At 40.4% G+C, this 25,440-nt stretch overlaps 1 protein-coding gene across 1 annotated transcript in view; it reads left to right on the forward strand.

Annotated features, from left to right (window-relative positions):
• The window catches only part of LOC132816742 (PC3-like endoprotease variant B), an 876,366-nt gene that overhangs the window by 768,668 nt on the left and 82,258 nt on the right, over nt 1-25,440 (forward strand). The window contains exon 14 of the mRNA XM_060826651.1: nt 22,614-22,724. Within this exon, the coding sequence (XP_060682634.1) occupies nt 22,614-22,724 (111 nt within the window). The remainder of the gene's footprint in view (nt 1-22,613; nt 22,725-25,440) is intronic.

Raw genomic sequence — 25,440 nt, forward strand, 5'->3', positions numbered from 1 at the left:
TATATATTTCAAACATGGACCTTGTAGGTCTGGTGAATACCAATGCAAGTCATGCAATGCTCATCATACAATCACTGATCGCCTGTATTTAGCAGCTCTTGCTTTATATCTCCTTTTATGAAAGTATATTGGTTTGATTTTAGACAACTGTCAGTGAGTTGATACATTCAATCAGAACAGCCAAGGAATTGGCTTCCTAAGTCTTAAGTTGTTATGGGGGCAGAGATTGCAATGCTTCTGGACGAATGTTCACTGTAAGTTGTCAAGGAATATTCGGTAGCAATGTGCTGTTAAGCAACTGTTCACAGTGAAGCTGGATACAATGGACTCTATCACAGGTGTTCCATGACATTGAACAACAACTTCTTCAAAGGGTTCAGAGATGCAATCCTACCTCTTCCCCACTGGTTCAGATCTACTACCTTCTATTTCGTGTCACTTTTGTCTTGCGAGAGAGAAGGGAGGATGTCAGTGATTGTATTACACTGTGTTCAGCTAATGGGAACTTAAATATTCATTTCTGTAAATCCAATATCTTTGAAAAAGCAAAAGTACAGTCTGCGATGTTTAATTATAATTCTAGTGTATCAAATCTAGCACTATTTCCAAATGAACCTGTTCAACTGAATAATTAAGCTTCATAATTGCTCAGTGTCTTCTTTAGACATAATATTACCTTTCTGTGATAATCCATTACTGTATTGATAAACAGAAAAGCAGTAACACTCTCCAACAGTAATTGTTGATTTTGAAGTTATTCTGAACCCACAAAGCGTAATATATAAACCTATATATTTTATGACCTCACAAGTTTAAATCTCAATTTGAAATTTTATTAAAAACCAATGAATAAGGTATTTTTAAAAATATTGCCATAGCACTCTAAAAGGGATTCTGGACATGCATCATAAATATGTCTGGAAGTTTTCTTTTAACATACCATTAAAAATAGAGCAAGATGTATTTTCAGTTGATTACAACCTATATTCAGCAAAAATGAAACTATTATAAAATACCACCTGGAGGCACTGTTTAGATCATAGATGCATTTGTTTAGTTTACATAGACTTGCTCCTTCATTGTCTGCCACTTTGGATAGTTCTGGAAGTATTTCTGTCTAAAATGTGACCCCCTGCAGAAATGTGACTTTTACTTTATCTGGGCAACACTGCTATGGCCAAAAGAGCCAGCAACATTTTTGTGATGACTTTTCTGTCTGTGGGAGAGAATATACTGTAATGTTTGTAGCAGAATCACTATTTAAAATTCCAAGATATAATTCTCATTTTAACCTTAAGTCCCTTCTGCAAGAACCTATTCAGTGCGAATCCCAGTACATGAAAAGGCTTAATTGACTCTTACCTTTTGCCTCAGACTAAACTGCAAACTTAGTCCAACTATCTGACTCTCTTACTTTTGTCTCTCATGTTGTTTCATTCTCATGTTTATTGCCAGCTACCAAAATATCACAGGCAAGAGGGTTTCTGCTTTTTGTTCTGTTTTGAGAGTATTCTGTGGCCTTTATTTCTTTTCAAGCTGTGGCTTACATCCACTTCTTGTTGAAACTATTTGAGTTCTCCCTCTTGCACTATTGGAAGCTCTTTCCCTGATTCATGATTGGTCTCTGACGCAAATCACTTCCAAATTCTGAAACTCAGTATCCATATTTGCACCACACCTTCTTACTCTCCAATTCTACTTTGTGTCACTTGAGCAGCAATATAAATGCTTAACCTGTGTTGAAGCTTTCCAAAACCTTTGCCTGCCTGTTCCACAATTAATGCAAACTCCTGTTTACTAGATCCCTCTGGAATATGTGTCATTTGATTACCCACTCAAGGCGATCGGCCCATGGATATGATGAGTCTAACATATGTTTCCTGATCACTCTGTCACTATCCAGGTTTTATTTACCACGTTCTTTTCCTCAGGACATCCAACACACAACTCAGGAGCAGTTGACGGACAAAGCACCTTACATCTCTCAGTTGGTCAGAGTCTGAGATTTTGAAATTAATTTCAACAAAGATGTGCAGAATGAACATTTTTATTTGATTGCCATGTTTGACAAATAATGACAATACAAGCACATTTTCATTCCTTATAACCCTCTCTTTTATAGCATACTAAGTCCCATGAACTAAAATCTCATTCAGATGTTCATATATGATGCTTCAATGCTCATCAGACTTTCTCCATGATGTCAGTCTTAATGACTGCTTCCCCCCACATTGCAAATAAAGCTTTGAAGTGTGCACACAAAAAAAGAATTAATTATACTGAACTCTAATGTTGGTGGAATATCACATGGAACAGAAGGCAATTTGGGATTCTGCCTATAGACTAATTGATAGGAGCTATACCCTCCAGCACTCCAGAGTGAATTATTTGTACAAACTGCCCATGCTAGGGGTGGCTGATTAGCAAAAAAGCGATGCAGCATTTCATCACTCATTACATGATTCCTTCCACTAACTCTTTGGTGAAATGACTTTCAGCTGCAGTATTCATGACAACGCTCTTTATGTTTTCATACACACTTTTGAGCTCATCATTGGCAAATTTCCTCCCCATTACCTAGTTGGCATCCCAAATGAGAGTCTAACTATTTCTCCATGATGTTCCTTTAATAACCTATTTATCATGGGCAATGTAGTATTGTAGAGAGACCAAATCCTCATGCCAAGTTTTTTTAAAATGTATGGTGAAAATATTTCTTTGACCCATTAAAGTTACATGAAAAATATGCAATAGGATGTGGCGATATCTTCCACTGTTTTTCACAGATTTCACAGGCTGTGTTTGGGCATGACCCCATTTAACTTGTTTGCCATGCACCTATTTATTGGCCATTCAGCTGTCAATTAAATTCAGGCAGGCTTTCTGCCACAATCAACAGCATCCTGCCACTCGATGCTGTTGTCCAATAGTCAGCTGTTCCCTGGTCATAGAAGTGCCACGTGGAACAGTAAAGAAAGTGCAAAGAGATGTTGGTTTACATCTCCATTTCTTCTTGAAGGCGACAATACAGGTAGAGGCTGCTAGATATCTGGACCAGACTACTTGAGGTGTAGTAGAGGCTGAGCCACAGCTCATGGAGGAGCTAGTTGATCTCCACAAAAGTTGTGTGGGGTTTGGAGATGGCTACCCCTGCATTAGAACCAGCCATTTCTAGAATGTAGGCTGGATGCACTCCGTCTGCCTTCTTAACATATACTGGTGAAATTTGCAGTATAAGAAATGACGGCAGAAATCCTCGAATTGGTCCTGCCTGCCATTTTTATATGCTCCAGTGTTGTCCCAATTCCATGAAAATTCGGCTCTTCATTATTTTGTCTTTTGGGCATATTAAGACCTTTAATGGGTTGGAAAAGAATCACACAATAACTGATGAAGAGGTTAAATGCTCCTTAATTTGGGATAGATTTGAATCTAAGTCACAACAGAGTGCCTAAGTTAAATCAGTGTGGCATCTTTGTTCTAACAAAATAAGAGACAGTTCAGGAATGCAGCTTTAAATGTCTCTGATGAAATGGATATTCTCCTTAGCATAGTGTTCAATATGTAATGCATGTCTTAATTTTGAACTGTGATAAATAACTAAGCAGAAGTAAAATTTGTCTCTGAAATGCCACAATTGTTAAAGGAAAGTTATCCACATTTTCATTAATAATTGCACAATAAGTGCACTATCTTTGAGAAACTTAGAGGGCACATTTCTTATGCTACATGGGAGAACATATTAACAATGTGCTAATTAGTCTGATTTACATATTCTAATTAGGTTAATTACAAAATAGATTTCCTTCTATAACTCAAAAACAGTAAGGCCTATCTTTATGAAAGTTGCAGAATATATTCATTATGTTAAGAAGCAGCATATCAGTGCATGCTGCTCATTAGGCACACTTTATATATGCAAATTAGGTTAATTACAAAGTACAGTTTCACCAATAAGCTAAAAAATGTTTGTCCTATCTGAATAGAATTTGGAGGTTAGAACCATTTTGCTATTAGTGTAACATATGAATCACGCTAATTATATCTGATGTCAATATTTTGTATTATTTAATCGTATTTTCCTTCCATTCACATAAAATAAATGACTGTTGCAAAAGTAAAATGTGACAATATTAAATGGCTTGTACATATGTACAGTTTTTAAATGGACATAAAACCAGAAATTGCTGGGAAAATTCAGCAGGTCTGGCAGCTTTAGTGGAGAGAAAGCATAGGGATTGATTTTGGGTTCAAGGACCCTTCTTCAGAATGGCATACAAATGGAAATATTTAATTCATTATGGTTATATTGCTTTTAAATGAGCTTAAAAATAAAGCTAAATTGTATCAATGATGCCTTTATGAAGTGAAATCACTTCTTTGCAACATCCGAAACATTTTAAATCACTTTCTTGATGCTGCTTCTGTTGTCTACCAGCAAGACTAAGTGTGAATGTTCTGCCTAATGTAAATGCAGAATGAATGGAGTTACATTGGTGTCATCTGATGGCCTAGTGCTGGCTTAAAAATTTAGGTAGAGTAACTTTATCTCAAAGTTAATATTAGAAACTCTCAAACTGATAAAGCAACAGCTCAGAAATTTGCTTTATCTTCCTTTAAAAGATGGGTTATTTTAAAAAGTCAACAAATTGTATATCAAATCATGATCTACATCAATTTGAGAGCATTATGTTCATCAATGTGTCCCAGTTATTAAGTCTGGGTGGAGTTCATCCATCTGATCTTTATAATATACAAATAAAACTTTTGTCTTTGTTTATATTTCTGTTTATTTTTGTTGCTCTTCTCCGATTAGTGGAAGATGGATTGGCCAAGTAGGAACTTCAACATCAAATCTGCATAGCCCAGAATCACTGTTATTAATGAGTGGTTACCAGCCGAAAATGCTGAAACTAAACTTTTATTCCTTTCCTGGCAGAACTGATAATCAGAATTGGTGTGGCTGCCTGTGATCTATCAGAGAGTGGTGACTTTCACCATGCTTTGACTATTAGATAAGCAAAGTTCATTCAGCTGATAAAAGCTTCTGGAATTCTAGAATTTCCTTTAAATAATTGAAGCCAATGTTGCAGCTTTTAGAAAAGCAAATTCCATCTAAAATTTGTCCGCATATCATATGTATAGGACGTTCCTAGGTTTTCTGATTTGAATACCAAATGGTACACAAACTAGTGTAAAACTGGTGCAAGCAATTGAACGATTAAGAAATTTCTGTGTTTCCTTTGCAAAGACAGTTCAGTCCGAGACCAAGAGTTAAAGTAGGAGCTGTTCTTTGTGGCTTTTGCACCTCAAGATCTAAACATCTTGCTCACTATTGTCACTTTTTTTACACTAGTTCAGAAATATGATAACTTGCGCACTGTGTCCAAGTAATTTAGCATCAAGGTAAAGATGAAAAATACAACATTTCACTCATTTGGCCTTCTGAGTAGCATTGAAGCAGGATAAATAAACCTTGGATGTAAGTGCTGCTAAATCATCAATAATTATCATTTATGCTCCCCCCCCCACCCCCAACCAGAGCTAACATTGACCACCACTTGCCCTTACCACTAGGACAATAGAATAATGTAACAAACAGTTCCATGTCCGTGCAGCCCTCCACTCCCTCCGCTACATGCAGCCCTCCACTCCCCCTGCTACGTGCAGCCCTCCACTCCCTCCGCTACGTGCAGCCCTCCACTCCCTCCGCTCCAACCCCAACCTCACCATCAAACCGGCAGACAAGGGAGGCGCAGTAGTAGTTTGGCGCACCGACCTTTATACCGCTGAGGCCAAATGCCAGCTCGCGGATGCCTCCTCCTATTGCCCCCTTGACCATGACCCCACCTCCCACCACCAAACCATCATCTCCCAAACCATCCATAACCTCATCACCTCAGGGGATCTCCCATCCACCGCCTCCAACCTCATAGTCCCACAACCCCGCACCGCCCGTTTCTACCTCCTGCCCAAAATCCACAAACCTGACTGCCCCGGCAACCCATTGTCTCAGCCTGCTCCTGCCCCACCGAACTCATCTCCGCGTACCTCGACACGGTTCTGTCCCCTTTAGTCCAAGAACTCCCCACCTACGTTCGGGACACCACCCAAGCCCTCCACCTCCTCCATGATTTTCGCTTCCCCGGTCCCCAACGCCTTATCTTCACGATGGACATCCAGTCCCTGTACACCTCCATCCCCCATCACGAAGGACTCAAAGCCCTCCGCTTCTTCCTTTCCCGTTGCACCAACCAGTACCCTTCCACTGACACCCTCCTTCGACTGACTGAACTGGTCCTCACCCTGAATAACTTCTCTTTCCAATCCTCCCACTTCCTCCAAACTAAAGGAGTTGCCATGGGCACCCGCATGGGCCCCAGCTATGCCTGTCTCTTCGTAGGATATGTGGAAAAGTCCATCTTCCGCAACTACACTGGCACCACCCCCCACCTTTTCCTCCGCTACATCGATGACTGTATCAGCGCTGCCTCGTGCTCCCACGAGGAGGTTGAATAGTTCATCAACTTTACCAACACCTTCCATCCCAACCCCAAATTCACCTGGACTGGCTCAGACTCCTCCCTCCCCTTCCTAGACCTTTCCATTTCTATCTCGGGCGACCGACTCAACACAGACATCTACTATAAACCAACTGACTCCCACAGCTACCTGGACTACACCTCCTCCCACCCTGCCCCCTGTAAAAACGCCATCCCATATTCCCAATTCCTTCATCTCCGCCGCATCTGCTCCCAGGAGGACCAGTTCCAATACCGTACAGCCCAGATGGCCTCCTTCTTCAAGGACCGCAGATTCCCCCCAGACGTGATCGACGATGCCCTCCACTGCATCTCCTCCACTTCCCGCTCCTCCGCCCTTGAGCCCCGCCCCTCCAACCGCCACCAAGACAGAATCCCACTGCTTCTCACCTACCACCCCACCAACCTCCGTATACAGCGTATCATCCGCCGTCATTTCCGCCACCTCCAAACGGACCCCACCACCAGGGATATATTTCCCTCCCCTCCCCTATCAGCGTTCCGCAAAGACCACTCCCTTCGTGACTCCCTCGTCAGGTCCACACCCCCCATCAACCCAACCTCCACTCCCGGCATCTTCCCCTGCAACCGCAGGAAATGCAAAACCTGCGCCCACACCTCCTCCCTTACTTCTCTCCAAGGCCCCAAGGGATCCTTCCATATCCACCACAAATTCACCTGCACCTCCACACACATCATCTATTGCATCCGCTGCACCCAATGTGGCCTCCTCTATATTGGGGAGACGGGCCGCCTACTTGTGGAACGCTTCAGGGAACACCTCTGGGACGCCCGAACCAACCAACCCAACCACCCCGTGGCTCAACACCTTAACTCTCCCTCCCACTCCACCGAGGACATGCAGGTCCTTGGACTCCTCCAGCGCCAGAACATAACAACACGACGGTTGGAGGAAGAGCGCCTCATCTTCTGCCTGGGAACCCTCCAACCACAAGGGATGAACTCAGATTTCTCCAGTTTCCTCATTCCCCCCCCCCCCCACCTTGTCTCAGTTGATTCCCTTGAACTCAGCACCACCCTCCTAACCTGCAATCTTCTTCCTGAACTCTCCGCCCCCACCCCACCCCGGCCTATCACCCTCACCTTGACCTCCTTCCACCTATCACATCTCCATCGCCTCTCCCCCAAGTCCCTCCTCCCTACCTTTTATCTTAGCCTGCCTGGCACCCTCTCCTCATTCCTGATGAAGGGTTCTGGCCCGAAACGTTGAATTTCCTGTTCCTTGGATGCTGCCTAACCTGCTGTGCTTTAACCAGCAACACATTTTCAGCTCTGATCTCCAGCATCTGCAGACCTCACTTTTTACTCCACGTCCTTAGTCACATATACCTTTGTTCTTCACCCATCCACGGCACCAGCACATTCTTCACTGAAATAAAACATCAGAAATAAAAGCAGGAGGAGGCCATTCAGTCCTTCAAGACCTCTTTACCATTCCATTAAATTTTGGCTCATCGTCGACTTTGTCATAATTTTCCTGGACTATCCCCATATCTCTTGATGTTTTTCATAAGCAGCAATCAACCACAGAGCCAATGGCAGCGTGGAAACAGACCCTTCAGTTCAACTAGTCCAGGCAAGCCATGTTCTAAAACTAACATAGTTCCACCTGCCTGCGTTTGACCCATATTTGCCCAAGTCTTTCATGTTCATGTACTTATCAAAATGTCTTTTAAAATGTTGTAACTATACCCACGCCCACTACTTTTTCTGGCAGTTCATTGCAGAACCAACCTCTGTGTAAAAGAGTTGCCACAATGTCTTTTTTAAAGCTTTCTGTTCTCACTTTAAAACTATGCCTGCTAGTTTTGAACTCTCCCAACCTAGCAAAAAGACCCTCACTGTTCACCCTATTTCTGCCCATTATGATTTTATAAACCTCTATAAGTTTACCCCTCAACCACCTACACTCCAGTGAAAAGTCCCAGTCTATCCATCCTAATTGTATCACTCAAACTCTTCATTCCTGGAAGCATCCTGATAAATCTTTTCTGAACCCTCTCCAATTTAATAACATCCTTCCTATAGAAGGCAACCAGATCTGCACACACGACTACAGAAGAGGTCTCGCCATTATCCTGTACAATTTCACCATGACATCCCATCTCCTATTCTCAGGTTTGAGCAATGCAGATGAAACAAATGTACAGAAGTCAAGTCACCCTTTATTTACTTATGCACAGAACATTGTTTGTAGCCAGGCAGCTCAGAGTCAGTCCCCTGAACTGAGGAGATTCTAATCTCCTGGTTACATTGGCTTTCCTGATAGGCCCAGGTTAACAATCCCAAACAAGGACCTTATAGTCAACAAGATCCAACTAGTTCCAATCAGTACAGAAGGCAAACGTGCTAAACACCTTAACCACCCTGTCTACCTTTGACACAAATGTCAAAGAATTATGTACCTGAATCCCAAGGTCTCTCTGTTTGACATCACTACATTGGGCCTTACCATTAATTGTTAAGTCCTGTCATTGATTGTTTAGCCAAAATGCAATACCTCACATTTATCCAAATTAAACTTCATCTACCACCCTTAGCCCATTGATCCAATTGATCGAGATCTCTGCAATCTTAGGTAACCTTCTTCACTGTCGATTATACTACAAATTTTGATGCCATTCACAAAGTTACTAACCATGCCACCTATTTTCTCATCCAAAATCATTGGTATAAATGACAAACAAAAGTGGACCCAGTACCAGTCCGTGTTGAACATCACTGGTCACAGGCCTCCAGTCCAAAAAACAACCCTCCACCACCACCACCCTCTGTCTCCTCCTAAAACATCAATTTTGTGTCCAACTGGCAAGTTCACCCTGAATCCCATGTGATCTAACTTGACTAATCAGTCTACCATCTGGAACGTTTTCTAACGTCCATGTAAACAATGTCAACCCACTCTTCCCTCATCAATTTTTTTTTGATTACTTGCTCAAAACCTCAATCAGTGGCAGGCTTGAACATAATTAACTGTTCCATGACTGAACTTTCACCATCCTCTCTGTTTAGCAGGGCTTCAAATCAGCATATAACAGTAATTGTTTATATGCACAACCCTAAATCTCTTCTTGAACTTTGCCCCTCTTACTTCACTTTCTGCTCGACGTACACTTAATTTTTAGCCTTGCCTTCATTCACACTACGTTCTTGAACAGTAGTTTAAATTGAACAGTAGTGCCCATCATTTCCAACTTTAAACTTCTCATGCTCTTATCTGACCTCCCTGACATCCCTGTGTAAAAGAATTACTTTCACAGGTACTTCGTCACTGGCTTTCACTGTGACATAATCAAATATAGCTAATTAAAATTTAGTCAGCAGATGGCAGTTGAGCTGCGGAAGTGCAAGGGAGCTTCAGCCGGATATACAAAAACTAAATGGTAGAAGTTTTGACCCAACTTTAATCAGAAGAATCTTTTTTTACAATACTCGTGTTCAGCAAGGTGTGGATATGCTGAGGCAATTCACCTTAAAAAAAACAATCATTGATGGATCTTCATGGTTACAAATATTCTCAAAGTACACATAATGGAAGCTAAGTTGGCTAGACTGCAACAGTGTAAGACAGAATAATAATGCCAAGTTCAGTTTCTGCATGGAATGAAATAGTTCTTGAGGCCTGAATTCCTGCCATTCTTCAGAGTGAAATCGCAGCAAAAATCATTGTTGTATTGTCATATACTAATGCTGGTAGACCCTGTGCTGTTGTGGTTTAAGTAGCTTGCTGCCACCAATCCTCCTTTTGCTGTACTGAGTCTAGGGCTGTCCTAATTATCAGTGATAGAGGATAGCTGACTGGTGAGTCTATTCAAAAGAGGCACTTGACTTACAAAACAAGGTAGTTTATTGCATGGCAGCAATCGGTATGAGTTATATTAACTTGCCAGTTGTAATTACTCAGGAACGTATGGAGCTGTACAGAGTTTGTCTTCTTCCTTGGGTACTCATACAGAATTCAACCGTGTCCATTCAAAGATCTTGTGACATCATCACATTTGGTGGAGCACAATACAGCTCAATGTTAACTCTTTCAGAACCATTAAGTTGTACAACTACTACCAATCCTAGAACAACAGGGTTGGTAGGGAGGTAGAGATTTAAAAATAGATTCATCGGTAGTTAATGCAAATATTGGTATTTACATGTGTTCAGCTATTCCAGTCTGTGCTTCATGTCAAATAAAGTATGAAATACAGACATAAGAAGACATTTTTGGCCTTAGTTACTCCTTTCAGAATCTCAAGTTATAACTCTTCCACTATAATACAGTTTACATCCTGTGATCCTACACTGATGGTGATTACAGCCTGGTATTTGATGATCATTTTTGTTTGATGCTCAACTGGGTGTCCTAATGTTGTTTCCCCAGCACTTGTCAGATACATCAGTCAACACAGGTATTCTAAATCTGAATAGTTTCTGCCAAGCATATTTCCTGCCAAGCAATGAGGAGAAGGGTGTATTCCTGTGTACCCTGATGATGAATTACAATTCTAAGCCTGAAACACCTGACCTTTTTGATTTAAGAACTGCAGTTTATGTTTTACTGAAAAACATGTCAAGATTATTCAATTATTGTGTGGAGATTGGTTCCAGAGATCTGTTGAGCTTATTAGGCTTCGAGTGATAAGGAGAAACTGAGACTTTTGTCACTGGAGCATAAGAGGTTGAAGGGCGACCTTATAGTGGTTTCTAACATCATGAGGGTCTTTTCCCTAGAGTGAGGGAGTTCAAAGCTAGGGGGCATATTTTTAAGGTGAGAGAAAAAAAATTTAAAAAGAATTTGAGGGGTGACTTTTTCACACAGAGGGTGGTTCGTATGTGGAATTAACTACCAGATGAAATCATTGATGCAGGTGCAGTTACAGCATATAAAAAGACATTTTGATAGGTAGACTGATAGAACAGGTTTAGAGGATATCAGCCAAATGCAATCAAGTGGTTCTAGTTTGGGAAACTTGTTTGGCACGGACTAGATGAACCGAAGGCTTTATAACACTGTTAATGAGTTCAGTTGTGATTATCAAATTGAACTGGCTGAATTAACTAGCTGCTAGATTGATGTCAGATTGTTACTGACCAGTAACTCTTGTCTTCCCAGTTTTTGGGAAGCTGTGCAAAAAGAAAACTTCAGTTAAGATACCAGCAGGCAGTACTTGCAAACTCTCCTCCAAAGGACTGATATCCCTCAGGTTGATGGGCACAAAGGTAAATTTAAAGAAAATTCATCATCCACAAATTTCCTGCGCTAACCTACAGAAATGCAATCATGTAGTGACATTGCAACACCCCGCCAGTATTTTAACTTGTCAGCAGATACAGAGAACAGGCTGACTAAGTGAGTGGCAAGTGATTGCTCTGCCCCTCACTAGGAGGAAGTACCATGTAGAGGAACTGCTGGACAGTCCTGCAGCCCACAGCACCAGGAACTTAGTAGTGGGCGCTGCTGCGATTGTGGGTAGGAGCACGAAAAAGGGCCTATAGATTTCTAAATATAAAAGTAATACAACACTTTACTTCACCCCTTCCTCTTTAATAACAATTAAACAAAAGTGAGCAACCCATTTCCATCTGCCTGCCCATGCCTACCATATTGTGCCAAGGGCAGCATATTATCAGTGTCATATGGCTTGTTGACAGACTCATTTGATCCTTGGTTATTTATTCAAAAGGGCAGGCAAGCTACCATTTTTGGCAAAAACAGGCCCCCACCGCACCCCACTAACTGTATTATGGGGATTAGTTGAGGTGACTGGGATAGTGGTGGGCTAGATGTCTACTCCATCAACCCCAACTAGCCAAAACATTCTTGGCCATTGCTGAAGAATGTAAAATTGAATCCATCAGATCCTAGAAGTTAATGACTAAGCTTGTGTATAATTGAAGTAATTAACAATCAACAATCTAAGTTCAACCATGTCTAGGTCAAGGAATAAAGTATTAGAGCTTATCATAGGTAACTTGATGATGGGGAAAAAAAATATTATGGGAGTATTGCTAAACAAAGAGACTTTGGAGTGTAGGTTCATAGTTCCTTGAAAGGAGTTACTGGTAGGTAGGGCAGTGAAGAAGGCATTTGGTATGCTTTCCTTTATTGGTCAGAGCAACGAGTATAGGTGTTGGGAGGTCATGTTGCGACTGTAAAGGACATTGGTTAGGCCACTTTTGGAATATTGTGTGCAATTCTAGTCTCCTATCGGAAGGTTGTTGTGAAACTTGTAAAAGTTCAGAAAAGATTTACAGGATGTTGCCATGTTTGGAGGGTTTGAGTTACAGGGAGATGCTAAATAGGCTGGGGGTATTTTCCCTGGAGTGTTAGAGACTGAGGGGTGACCTTATAGAGGTTTATGAAATCATGACGGGCATGGATAGGGTAAATAAACAAGGTCTCTTCCCTGGGTTTGGGGGGTGTCCAAAGCTAGAGGGCATAGGTTTAGGGTGAGAGGGGAAAGATATAAAAAGGACCTGGGGGCAACATTTTCACACAGAGGGTGGTGCTTGTATGGAATGAGCTGCCAGAGGAAGTGGTGGAGGTTGGTACAATTACAACATTTAAAAGGCATCATGATAGGTATATAAATAGGAAGGGTTTAGAGGGATTTGGGCCAGGTCCTGGCAAATGGGACTAAATGAGTTAAGAATATCTGGTTGGCATGGATGATTTGGACTGAAGGGTCTGTTTCCATGCTGTACCTCTCAATGACTTTGTGTACGAGTATTTCTGGATGTAGAAAAAAATCCCTGAACAAAAAGTGTGTTGGACTTAACTTGGCGCAAAGAAGCCTTTCTTGGAAAAGAAACTAAAATTTTCAGAAATATTGGGAATTATTCTTGCCAACTAAAACTTTATGGTCACTTAATTTTTTTTTAATCAAACCCACCAGAGTTCACTCTCCTTCAGTAGACAGTTTAATCCTTTTGTTTTAAAGGGATTTGAGCTCCCACTGAAGGAGCAGATGTCGGTTTGTTCCCAGTACCACCAATTGTAATTTCCTACCCTCAGGTCCTTATGATTGAAAGTTCAGCAGCACTCACTATTTGGGCTTATGTACAGGGATAACTAACTGTACCAGATGGCTGCCAGTGCTTGTGGACCTTGCAGAGAAGTAAATAAACTGAAGATTTGCTGGGAGGAAACAAACGTGTATATCAGAATTGAGAAACCTGACACATTTCTATAAAGCTATCCCAAACAATCTTCCCACTGTTACACCATTGGTAGCTTTTTTAAAAGCCAGGGCTGCAATATTAAACAACTCCCTCTATCCAACAAAAAATTTGTGAGGATTGTAACCTACTTGTGTCCTTTGCTTGATGGCTTGCTTACATTTCCTGGCTATTTAGCTGATACATCATATCTAAACTACTGCTCCTTAATAAACTTAACAGATCTTATAGATTTACTTACAAATAGTTGGTTGGTTTTCCTAGGTATCTGTGTCCCCCAAACCCAAATTCCGAAAGGAGAGTCAGGCTGCCTTCCCAGTTTCTTCCCCTACAATACTGCAAGTCCTCCTGGTTTCCAGCCATTTGCAAAGCAATGGGAAAATTTACTCCTATAAATTAGCATGATGAATCTTAAAAGTAGGAAATGAAGTTGGTTCAACAATGACTAAACGATATGACTCCTGAATGGTCTGCAGTGATTGCCAGTTTGATACCAATGTCAACAGGATAGCCTTTAGTAAACTACTGTCAAAAAGAGATCTTTCTTGGCAGAGGCTAATCGATTGTGTTGGCAGATTTTGGTTCCTGTTCAGAACACCACATTCAGCTGCTTGTGTGGTCAAATGAGAACATTATACTGTACCGTACCAAAGAATGCTGACATTCATTAACTAAGTAATTAAATCTTCTGTTAATTATTGCAAAACTAAAAACCGCTCATGATGCTCGAGCCCATATGCAATATAAAACTTCATCGAAAGTAACAAAATGCTCTTATAAAAATGCATGTCACCATTGTAACTTCAAAGTCTTGAAATCTGTTGGTAAAAGGAAAGAATTGTCAAAGATTTTCTCTTGGCATTCAACAAGTTTTGAATAATCACAATTTCTACTCCTAATTGATTGGTTGGTAAACTAACTCTGGTTAAGCAGTTTTTTTTATTGAGAAATAATCAGGAAACCATAGCCTTCTCAGATTTATTAGATTTTTTTTAAATGTGCAAGACTTGAATCTAATTGATAGCAGGGAATGAATCCTTATGCATGAATGCATGGCACTTCTCGAAAGTTTAACTAAGACGCATTACAAGCCTTGACTGATTACCTTAAATTGGTCGTTATTATCATTGTGATTGTATTCAGGTTTGTTCACCTAGTGCTGCCCAGTCACAGAATTGCTTCTCTTGATAGACGTTTTGTTTTGGGTTCTGCAAGATAATCTCCTTTACCTTTTTCCCGGTCTTCCCAAATAAAATTATCAATTTAATCCTATTGTCACTTTACTAAGCAAGGCAGAGATTAAATTTAGCCAGCCCACAATTGGAACCATAGCGGCCAGCGACAACTAATCATGCGAGAGGCCATGTATTGGTCTTCTGTGTTGGCAAAAACCTTCCCCAAGGAAGTTGGAAGATTGGCTGGAAATATGCAGAGTAGACTGTATAAGCTGTTAAATAGTTAGTGCTATTTTGAAGCACAGCACATCCCATGAATAAGAACACCTGAAAATGCACTCAATAGCATGAAGGGCACCCTGCAACACTATTTAAAAGTTGAAAAGCCAAATATTGTGGATATTGGAAATCTGAAACAAAAACATTATGTTGGAAAAACTGAGCAGGTCTGGAAGGAGAGATAGAGTTAAAGATGTTGCCTCTATGTTGCGGTAACACTGGTGAACAATGACAATGACACTCACCTCCAGCCCTGACTTCCTAACAAAACTATGCATATCCTTCATGCTACTTTGTCATGGAAGAATCAGCAGGGACACCACCACCAGAACGGCTTAGCTGCTGGCTCACTGATTGGGTTTGCATCCCTGAGAATTGGGGCCATTATTGGGCAGCAGGTGACAAAGTGACTCCCCAGTATCGTGCTGCAAGCCAATAGCGGATCAGCTTCTGTGTCCATCCTTAGTAGAGTGACTGCACTCACAATAGAAAAGGCCATAAGTTCAATAATTTGATGCATCTAATTAATTATCACTCAGTTACCTGCTTCATTGCAGCACTTAAAAATGTGTAACTGGTTCACACTATGTAGTTTGTTGAAATGGTCATACTTTTAACTGAATTTTACTTCAGGGTGGATGTTACTGCCATAATTGTACAGGAATTGTTATTGTATCGTGCCACATGATCTCACTATGGTTACGCTGATGACACTATGCCATAGAAATGAGGATCCTTGATGACTGTGAACCAACAAGATTTTCTTCAGTGGACCCAGATTAAAATACCAAAGTGGGATTTGAGCATTAAAGCATGTTCTACTCCAAAGAGGAAGCAGAAACAAAATCCAGCACTTCTACCTCAAGTTCTTACATAGAATCTTGGAGATAAGAGCAAGAGTAGGCCATTCGGCCCCTCGAGCCTGCTCTGCCATGGCTGACCATCAAGTTCAATATCCTAATCGTGCCCTCTCTCAATGTTCCTTCATCCTTTTAACCACTGAAAGTTACATATACATCCTCTGAAAAGCACTTTTTAGCCTCAATCACTTTCCATGGCAGTGAATTCCACAAGCTGACCACTCTCTGGGTGAAGGTATTTCCCCCCTCATCTCAATCCTAAAAGGTTTGCCCTTTATCTATAAACTATGACCTCTGGTTCTGGACTCAGCATCAGGTACATCCTTCTTGAATCTAACCTAGTTAGAGTCTGGTTCTGTTCAAATTCCATGAGATATCCTTCTTTCTTCTAAACTCCAATGGATATAATCCTAGCCTACTCGATCTCTTCTTTTTGTCAGACCGGCCTTCCCAGGGATCAATTTGGGAAACCTTCGCTGTACTCTTTCTGTGAGCAAGAACGTCCTTCCTCAGATAAGGAAGTCAAAACTGCATGCAGTTTTTCAGGTGTGGCCCTGTATAATTGCAACAAGACGTTCTTGTTCCTGTACTTGAATTCTCTTGCTGTGATGGCCACATATAGTTTGGGTTCTTTCCTGTCTGCTGAACCTGAAAACATACTTTCAACAACAGGTACATGAGATCACCTTGTTAAATGTCTCATTAAACATCTTCCTGTCTCAATTTATAGACATTCAAATAATAATCTGCCTACCTATTTTGCTACTTCACAATTATCCATATTATGCTCTATTTGCCATGTATTTGCCCAATCACTCAGCCTGTCCAAATCATCTCCGCATCTTTCGCAGATCACCTTTCACCTAGCTTTGTATCATCTGTAAATTGTAGATACCACATTAGTTCCCTCATCTAAATCATTAATATGTATTGTGAATAACTGGAGTCCTAGTACCGATTCTTATGGTACCCCACTAGTCACTATCTACCATTCAGTAAAAGACCCATTTATTCCTATTCCTTGTTTCCTGTCTGTTAACCAATTTTCTACACATCTCAATACACTACCCCCAATCCCATGCACTTTAATTTTGCACATCAATCACATATGTGGCACTTTGTTGAAAGGCTTCTGAAAGTTCAAATAAACCACATCCACTGGCTCCCCGAATCAACTCTACTAGATCCATCCTTGAAAAGTTCCATTAGATTTTTCAAGCATGATTTTCCTTTTCTAAACCCACATTGACTATCTGAATCAACCATTGTTTTCCAAGTGATTTGCTGTAAAAGCCTTGACATTAGACTGTAGCATCTTCCTCACTACCTATGTCAGACTCACTGGTCTGTAATTCTGTTTTCTCTCTACCCCCCCTTATTAAATCAGGGGATTACATTAGCTAGAATCTTGGAAGATAGCCAACAACTTCCTTAAAAACGCTGGGATGTAGACTATCAGGCCCTGGGGATTCATTTGCTTTTAATCCCATCAATTTCTTAAGTCTCCTGTTGGAAAATATTTGTCATTTGCCTCACAACCTCGTACCATTCCAGGAAGAGCAGAAGCAGAAAGTTAGAATTAAAAAGGCCAATATTTGTAGGAAACTAAATTAGGGGCATTAAAGAAATGAAAATAAAATACTGCCATCCACGTAGTGTTTTCACAACCTCAGAATGTTGCCAAAGAATGTTTTATAGCCAATGAAGAGCCTTTGATAGAATAACTATCATTGTAAGGTGGGAAATGTGTACATACACAAAGCCCCCATAAATTGTGTGATAATGTGTTTTATTAACCTTGGTTAAAAGAGAAGATTTATCCAGGACAGGATGAGCCCTCCTCTGCTCATCTTCAAAAAAGTCCAGGGCACATCTTACATGCACCTGAAAGAATAGACAGATTTAACATCGCATCCAAAAGATGGCATTTTTCACAATGCAGAGCTCCTTCACCGCTGGAAAAGAAACATCAACCTGGATTACGTGCTCAATCTCAGGGTTGGGAGTTGAACCAACAAGCATCAGATTTAGAGGACAGAGTGTTACCCACTCAGCCAGAATTGAAATTCCACTGACAGCGTGTTTAAGCATTATTCAACAAATTAAAGCTGACCACTTGTCTAGTAAAAATTATTTGTCAGAAAAGTTAACCCCCAAAAAAGTTTTCAATTATTAAATTAAACAAGTGTAAATAATGACAGTATTTTGGGCTCACTCATTGAGGATTCTCAGGCCGTGTTTCCACTGCATGCAGTATTTTGCCCTTCCTCATTACATCACATGCAACACACAATAATGATTTTGTATAGTTAGTCAAGCTAATATGATGAGGTGTTGCCAGACCCATCAAGACAATGCCAGCTATATTGCTGCATTGTAATGGTTTGTTCTCCAACCATCTGCCTGCCCTTTGTGGTTGACTTTAATTTTATAATTTAGATTTTCACTGTACTGTCATGGTCTTGAATCTTGCCCAAGTGTGGCAATACAGAAATCATTGAATATAAAGAAAACATGCAATTTTGTACCAGTTAACCTAATAATATTTTGTGCATTACCAACTATCTAAATATTTCTGGAGTGGAATATTTTATGGTCAGTGCAGACCAGTGGATTTTCAGACTGTGTATAACTCAACTTGTGTGTAGTCATGCACACCATGGACCATTGGAAACTCGACAATAGGGAAGAACATCTGCTGTCCTGACAATTGTTCTTCTTTTCTGTAAAAATGAATGAAGCATGAAGGAAACATGAAGAAAGAATCTGCTCCTGAATAAATTGGATGCTGTGCTGTGAATAATTCCAATGCAATCTCCACTGTGATCTTGAAAGGACCCTATTGCAAAAAGTAATCAACACAACAGAAACTGACTTTCACTGCTATAAATACAGTAAGGGGATTCACTGAAACAGTGTCAACAAACAGAGCAATGAACACAGCCGATTGTACTGCCCTACCTGCTCATTTCCTCACACAATACTCATGACAAAGATCAAGGTGATTTCTTCTTATTCACCAAGGCCTTATCAGAATATCGGGCTATTTTGAATCAGCCATTCTCTTCCATAGTAGAATCACTGTGTCTTCTCAAAGAGGACAATAGTTAAACCTTGCCCAATTATGAAATGTTAAAGGGTACAGATTCAATTGTAGAGATACAAGAACCAACTTTAGAATTAAAGTTGTAGAGTCATAGAGTTGTACAGTACAGAAACAGACCACTCATTCCAACTTATCCATGTCAACCAGATATACTAAATTAATCCAGTCCCATTTGCCAGCATTTGGACCATATCCCTCTAAACCTTCCTATTCATCTACCCAGATACCTTTTAGATGTTGTAATTATACCAGCTTCTATCACTTACTCTGGCAGCTCATTCCATACACATGCCACCCTCTGCGTGAAAAATTTGAATCTTTCACCTCTCACTTAAAAATCGATGCCTACTTTTGGACTCCCCTACCCTGGGAAGAAAGACCGTGGCTATTCATCCTATGTATAACCCTCAAGACTTAATAAACTTCTATAAGCTCACACCTCAGCCTCCGACACTCGAGGGAAAATAGCCCCAGCCTAATCAGGCTCTCCCTATAGCTCAAAACCTCCAACCCAGGTAATAGCCTTGTAAATTTTTTGAGCCCTTTTAAGTTTAACAACATCTTTCCTATAGCAGGGAGACCAGAATTGAATGCAGTAATCCAAAAGTGGCCTAACCAATGTCCTGTACAGTCACAATATGACCTCTCAACTTGTATACTCAATGTACTGACCAATAAAGGCAAGTGTACTAAATGCCGACTTCATTACACTGTCTATTTGTGACTCCACCTTCAAAACTCGCCAGGATCTTATAATTTTATAAGTGTGATTTGTCTTTCCAAAATGCAGTACCTCACATTTATCTAAATTAAACTCCATTTGTCACCCCTCAGCCCATTGGCCCCTGATCAAGGTCCAGTTGTACTCTGAGATAACCTTATTCACTGTCCACTACAGCACCAACTTTGGTGTCGTCTGCAAGCTTACTAACCATACCTCCTATATTCACATCCAATCATTTATATATATGACAAATAGCAGTGGACCCAGCACCAAATTTTGCGGCACACCTCTGGTCACAGGCCTCCAAACCAAAAAAAAATCCTCCTCCACCACCCTCCGTCTCCTACCTTCAAGTCAGTTTTGTATCCAGATAGCTAGTTCTCCCTGGATTTCATGCTATAACACCTTGTTAACCAGTCTGCCATGCGCAATCTTGTTGAACACCTCGCTGCAGCCCATATAGATAATGTCTACTGGTGTGCTTCATCATTCTTCTTTGTCACTTCTTCAAAATGCTCTATCAAGTTAGTGAGACATGATTTTCCACACAAAAAGCCATGTTGACTATCACTAATCAGTCATTGCCTTTTCAAATGCATATAAATCCTGTCACTCAGAATTTCTTCCAATAACCTATTCACAACTGACATGAGGCTCACCAATCTATAGTTTTTCCTGGCTTTTTCCTAACCACTTTCTTAAATAACGCACCATGTTAGCCAAGCTCCAGTCTTCCAGCACCTCCCCCATCACTATTGATGACACAGATATCTCAGCAAGAGACCCAACAATCACTTCCCTAGCTTTCCACAAAGTTGTGGGGGACAGCTGAGCAGGTTCTGGGGATTTATCTACCATTTTGGATTTTAAGACAGCATCACCTCTGTAATATGGACACTTTTCAACGTATGGCTTTCTCTTTCTCCTTCTCTTCCATATCCTTGTTCTCATTAGTTGTTAATTCCCCATCAGGCAGAAGTGTTTAAAGTGTGGTTCCATGGGGTACTGATTAGTATTGATTTCACCCAAATATGGTCAAACCTTTGTAAATTTCCATAATCTAAGGTAGGTTCTGCTCTCTAACATTAAAATGGTGAGGGGTCCAGATAGTAGAAACCAGGTTAGTAGATGATTTGTGTTCTTTTTTATGGGTGCACCCTTCAGGTTGCATAATAATGGGTATGTAATAATGTTCAAGAAGCTTGGGTATGTTCTGACAACGGAGTAAAAAGTGTGTTGCTGGAAAAGCACAGCCAGTCAGGCAGTATCCAAGGAGCAGGAGAGTCGATGTTTTGAGCATAAGCTGTCCATCAGGAATGTCGTCTGACAACACTTACCAGTAAAAAATGTTTGGATGGTCATGAAGGATTATGGGGGGGTGGGGGTGGGGGGGTGTACAGATAGTCATCCTCAATGTTTTGCCCTCAGCTGTAGTACAGTGTAATACATAGTTATTATTATTTGTGAATATAGATTTGAAAGTTGAGAAAAAAAACTGATTTTGGTTTTCCATTCCGTTGAGACGGCCTTTTTTTTCTTTAACAAGAGGATGAGAAATTTAAAAGACTATTGACATTCTCATGTGGGTATGTTTGGTCACAGACTATCATGATTACCAATTTGTGAAAAAGTAAAACTTATGATCTACCAAGCCAGGTTTCACACTGGGATCTGAATAATCCAGCACTTTCATCAACTGGGATCACAATAAAGGAGAATTAACATCCAGCAAATACTTCAACTCCAAAGGTTCCAAATGTGTTCCTTTAGGTCATGGTTTATGCATATTAATAAAATTCACTAATATTTTTGAAGGGAATTTTCATGGTCTAAAAATAGAGATGATTTTCATCCTGTCTTTGAGCAGAAGTAACATCTTTATTAGTCCTGGGGTTATAAATGCTACTGCAGCAATTAAAAGCAATATTAAACCAATGTGAAACTGTCTACTGCTGCTGTTTCATCTTTATTTTCAATGAACCTTCCTTGCTTTTTTCTTGACTTAATTTTTTTTTCCCTCTTGCTCTCACTGTAAATTTATTACTCATTTCCTTCCTATTTACAGTGGACCACTGATGGTCAGACTGCAAGCAGCAGGAATTGGTCTTTAATAAAAAGAAATCATCCATTGATTCCAAACACGAGCTTCTATTCAAGGAGATATGTTGTCAATATTTATTCAATTCCTTTTGATTTTTTTTCAAAATTAAATAATTTGATAGCACTTAAATTACCGAGATGAAAGTGTTGTTAAACAAATGTGAATTGTGGACAATCTCCAGTTCTTAATGGACTGTGGTTTCAAGTTTCTCACCAATGTATTGCCAGTCTTTTTGATGTGCATCAGTGATGACTGTGAAGGGGATCCACAACTGAAACAGATGGAAAATCTCTTTGTGTTATCAATGAAATCAAATAGAGTGTGAATAAAAAGCTCTATTCACATCTAACTAAAAATAGTCTCTGAAGTCCTCTTTAAAGTAACTGTTGGGTGGCATTCATCAGAAAATTGAATTGTGATTAAGAAAATGTGTGCACAAGCTGTAAAATAGTCTTTATGGTTAATTAAATGAACCACTGTTTCAATGTAGGGTGAAACAAAGAAACAAGAATAATTCACTGTCTGCTGTCTTTTTTAGCAGTGTATACATCATGTGAGTGGACTAGGTAGTGTACTTATTGTTAGTTTATGCCAACTCTTCATATTCATTGTGTGTATTTGTTTTCATCCAATAGATATGGATTTGGTTTGCTTGATGCTGGACGTATGTTGAAAGCAGCCCTTGAGTGGAAAACCCTGGGTCCTCAGAGAAAGTGTGTGGTTAATTCTAACCGTCAAATGAAAAAGTAAGTTGCTTGGCTTCTTAAAACAAAGAATCACAGAATGACATAATGTCAACTCTCTGCAAGACCAAGCTCCCCATTCTTTCCTTGCAGCCTGACAATTTACTTTTTTTTTCCTTACTGTGTATCCCATTCCCTTTTCAATGCCACAACTGAATCTGCTTCCACCCACACGTAAGCAGGGGATTCCAAATTCTGGCCACACGCTGCATAAAAAAAACATTTTTCCTCAAGTCATGATTGGGTCTTTGTCAATCACCTTAAATCAGTGTCCTCTGGTTGTCAACCCTTTCTTGAAAGAAAGCAAATTTTCCTCATCGAGACTGTCCACAGCCCACATGATTTTCAATGCTTTTATCAAATCTCTTCTCAATCTTATGTTCTCTATGAGAATAGCCCAACCTTCTCAATCCTATCCATGTAACTGAGACCCTCATCGCTGGATCTAGTCTTAGATTTATTTTACACCCTCTCTAGAGCTTTCACATCTTTTCTTCAGTGTGGTGCTGAGAATTGGATACAATACTCTGGCCGATGCTAAACAAGTGTTTTATAAAGGTTATTGTAAATTTATTTGCCTTTGTGCTCTGTGAGTTTCTTAGAAAGCTTGGGATTTGATTTCCCTTTAACAAAATTGTGTTGGTTTTCCTTAATTAATCCATGCATCCAAGTTCTGAATACAGATGGGAGTGATGGCTGCTTGGGGAATTATAGTCAGAGCAAAGTCCATGGCACACAAGTTGGTTCATTTGTGTCTTGGAGCAGAAGCCAGACTGGAATTGCATTAGTAATTGAGGATTTAATGTTAAGGGAAGACATAGACATTTTTACAGTCTGAGAGATATCTCCTGGATGGCATGTTGCATTCCTGGTGCAGGATCAAGGATGTCACTGAGCAACTACAGAACACTGAGTGGGCAGGTGAATTATCAGAGATCGTAAACCATACAGTATCACTACATAGGCAGCAAGAGAGTTTACAGGCAGATTTTGAGGAGATAGGAAAGTCACCTCGAACAGATCCTTAAAGATAATAATCATAAAATTCCTCCTTATGTGATATGCTTAGGTGTGCAGAAAAAGGAGGAAAACCAGTGAGAGAGTGCAGGACTATCACCCTCTGTCTTCTACCTTTGTGCCAGTTCTGAATCCAAATAGCTAGTTCTCCCTGTATTCCATGAAATCTAACCTTGCTAATCAGTCTACCATGTGGAAACTTGTCGAACGCCTTACTGAAATCCATATAGATCACATCTACCGCTCCGCCATCATCAATCTTCTTTGTTACTTCCTCAAAAAACTCAAGTTTGTGAGACATGATTTCCCACGCACAAAACCATGTTGACTATCCCTAATCAGTCCTTGCCTTTCCAAATACATGTACATCCTGTCCCTCAGGATTTCCTCCAACAACTTGCCCACCATCAACGTCAGGCTCACTGGTCTATAGTTCCCTGGCTTGTCCTTACCACCCTTCTTAAACAGTGGCACCACGTTAGCCAACCTTCGGTCTTCAGGCACTTCACCTGTGACTATCCATGATACAAATATCTCAGCAAGAGGCCCAGCAATCACTTCTCTAGATTCCCACAGAGTTCTAGGGTACACCTGATCAGGTCCTGGGGATTTATCCACTTTTATGCATTTCAAGACATCCAGCATGTCCTCCTGTGTAATAAGGATATTTTGCAAGATGTCACCATTTATTTCCCTACAGTTAATATCTTCCATATCCTTTTCCACAGTAAATACTGATGCAAAATACTCATTTAGTATCTCCCCCATTTTCTGCGGCTCCACACAAACACCACCTTGCTGATCTTTGAGGGGCCCTATTCTCTCCCTAGTTACCCTTTTGTCCTTAATATATTTGTAAAAACCTTTTGGATTCTCATTAATTCTATTTGCCAACGCTATCTCATGTCCCTGTTTTGCCCTCCTGATTTCCCTCTTAAGTATACTCCTACTTCGGTTATACTCTTCTAAGGATTCACTCAATCTATCCTGTCTATACCTTACATATGCTTCCTCCTTTTTCTTAACCAAACCCTCAATTTCTTTAGTCATCCAGCATTCCCTATACCTACCAGCCTTCCTTTTCATCCTAACAGGAATATACTTTCTCTGGATTCTTGTTATCTCATTTCTGAAGGGTTCCCATTTGCCAGCTGTCCCTTTACCTGCAAACATCTGCCCCCAAACAGCTTTCAAAAGTTCTTGCCTAATACTATCAGTTCAGAACTTCAACTTTTAGATCTAGTCTATCCTTTTCCATTATTATTTTAAATCTAGTACAATTATGGTCGCTGGCTTCAAAGTGCTCCCCCACTGACAACACAGTCACCTGCCCTGCCTTATTTCCCAAGAGTAAGTCAAGTTTTGCACCTTTTCTGATGCACATCCATATACTGAATCAGAAAATTGTCTTGTACACACTTAACAAATTCCTCTCCATCTAAACCCTAAACACTATGGCAGTCCCAGTCTATGTTTGGAAAGTTAAAATCCCCTACCATAACCACCCTATTATTCTTACAGATCGCTCGGATCTCCTTACAAGTTTGTTTCTCAATTTCCCTCTGACTATTAGGGGGGTCTATAATACAATCCCAATAAGGTTATCATCCTTTCTTATTTCTCAGTTCCATCCAAAATAAGTTCCCTTGATGTATTTCCGGGAAAATCCTCCCTCAGCACAGCTGTATTGCTATCCCTTATC

The sequence above is a fragment of the Hemiscyllium ocellatum genome, chromosome 6, assembly GCF_020745735.1.
Source record: "Hemiscyllium ocellatum isolate sHemOce1 chromosome 6, sHemOce1.pat.X.cur, whole genome shotgun sequence".
Taxonomy (NCBI): Eukaryota; Metazoa; Chordata; class Chondrichthyes; order Orectolobiformes; family Hemiscylliidae; genus Hemiscyllium; species Hemiscyllium ocellatum.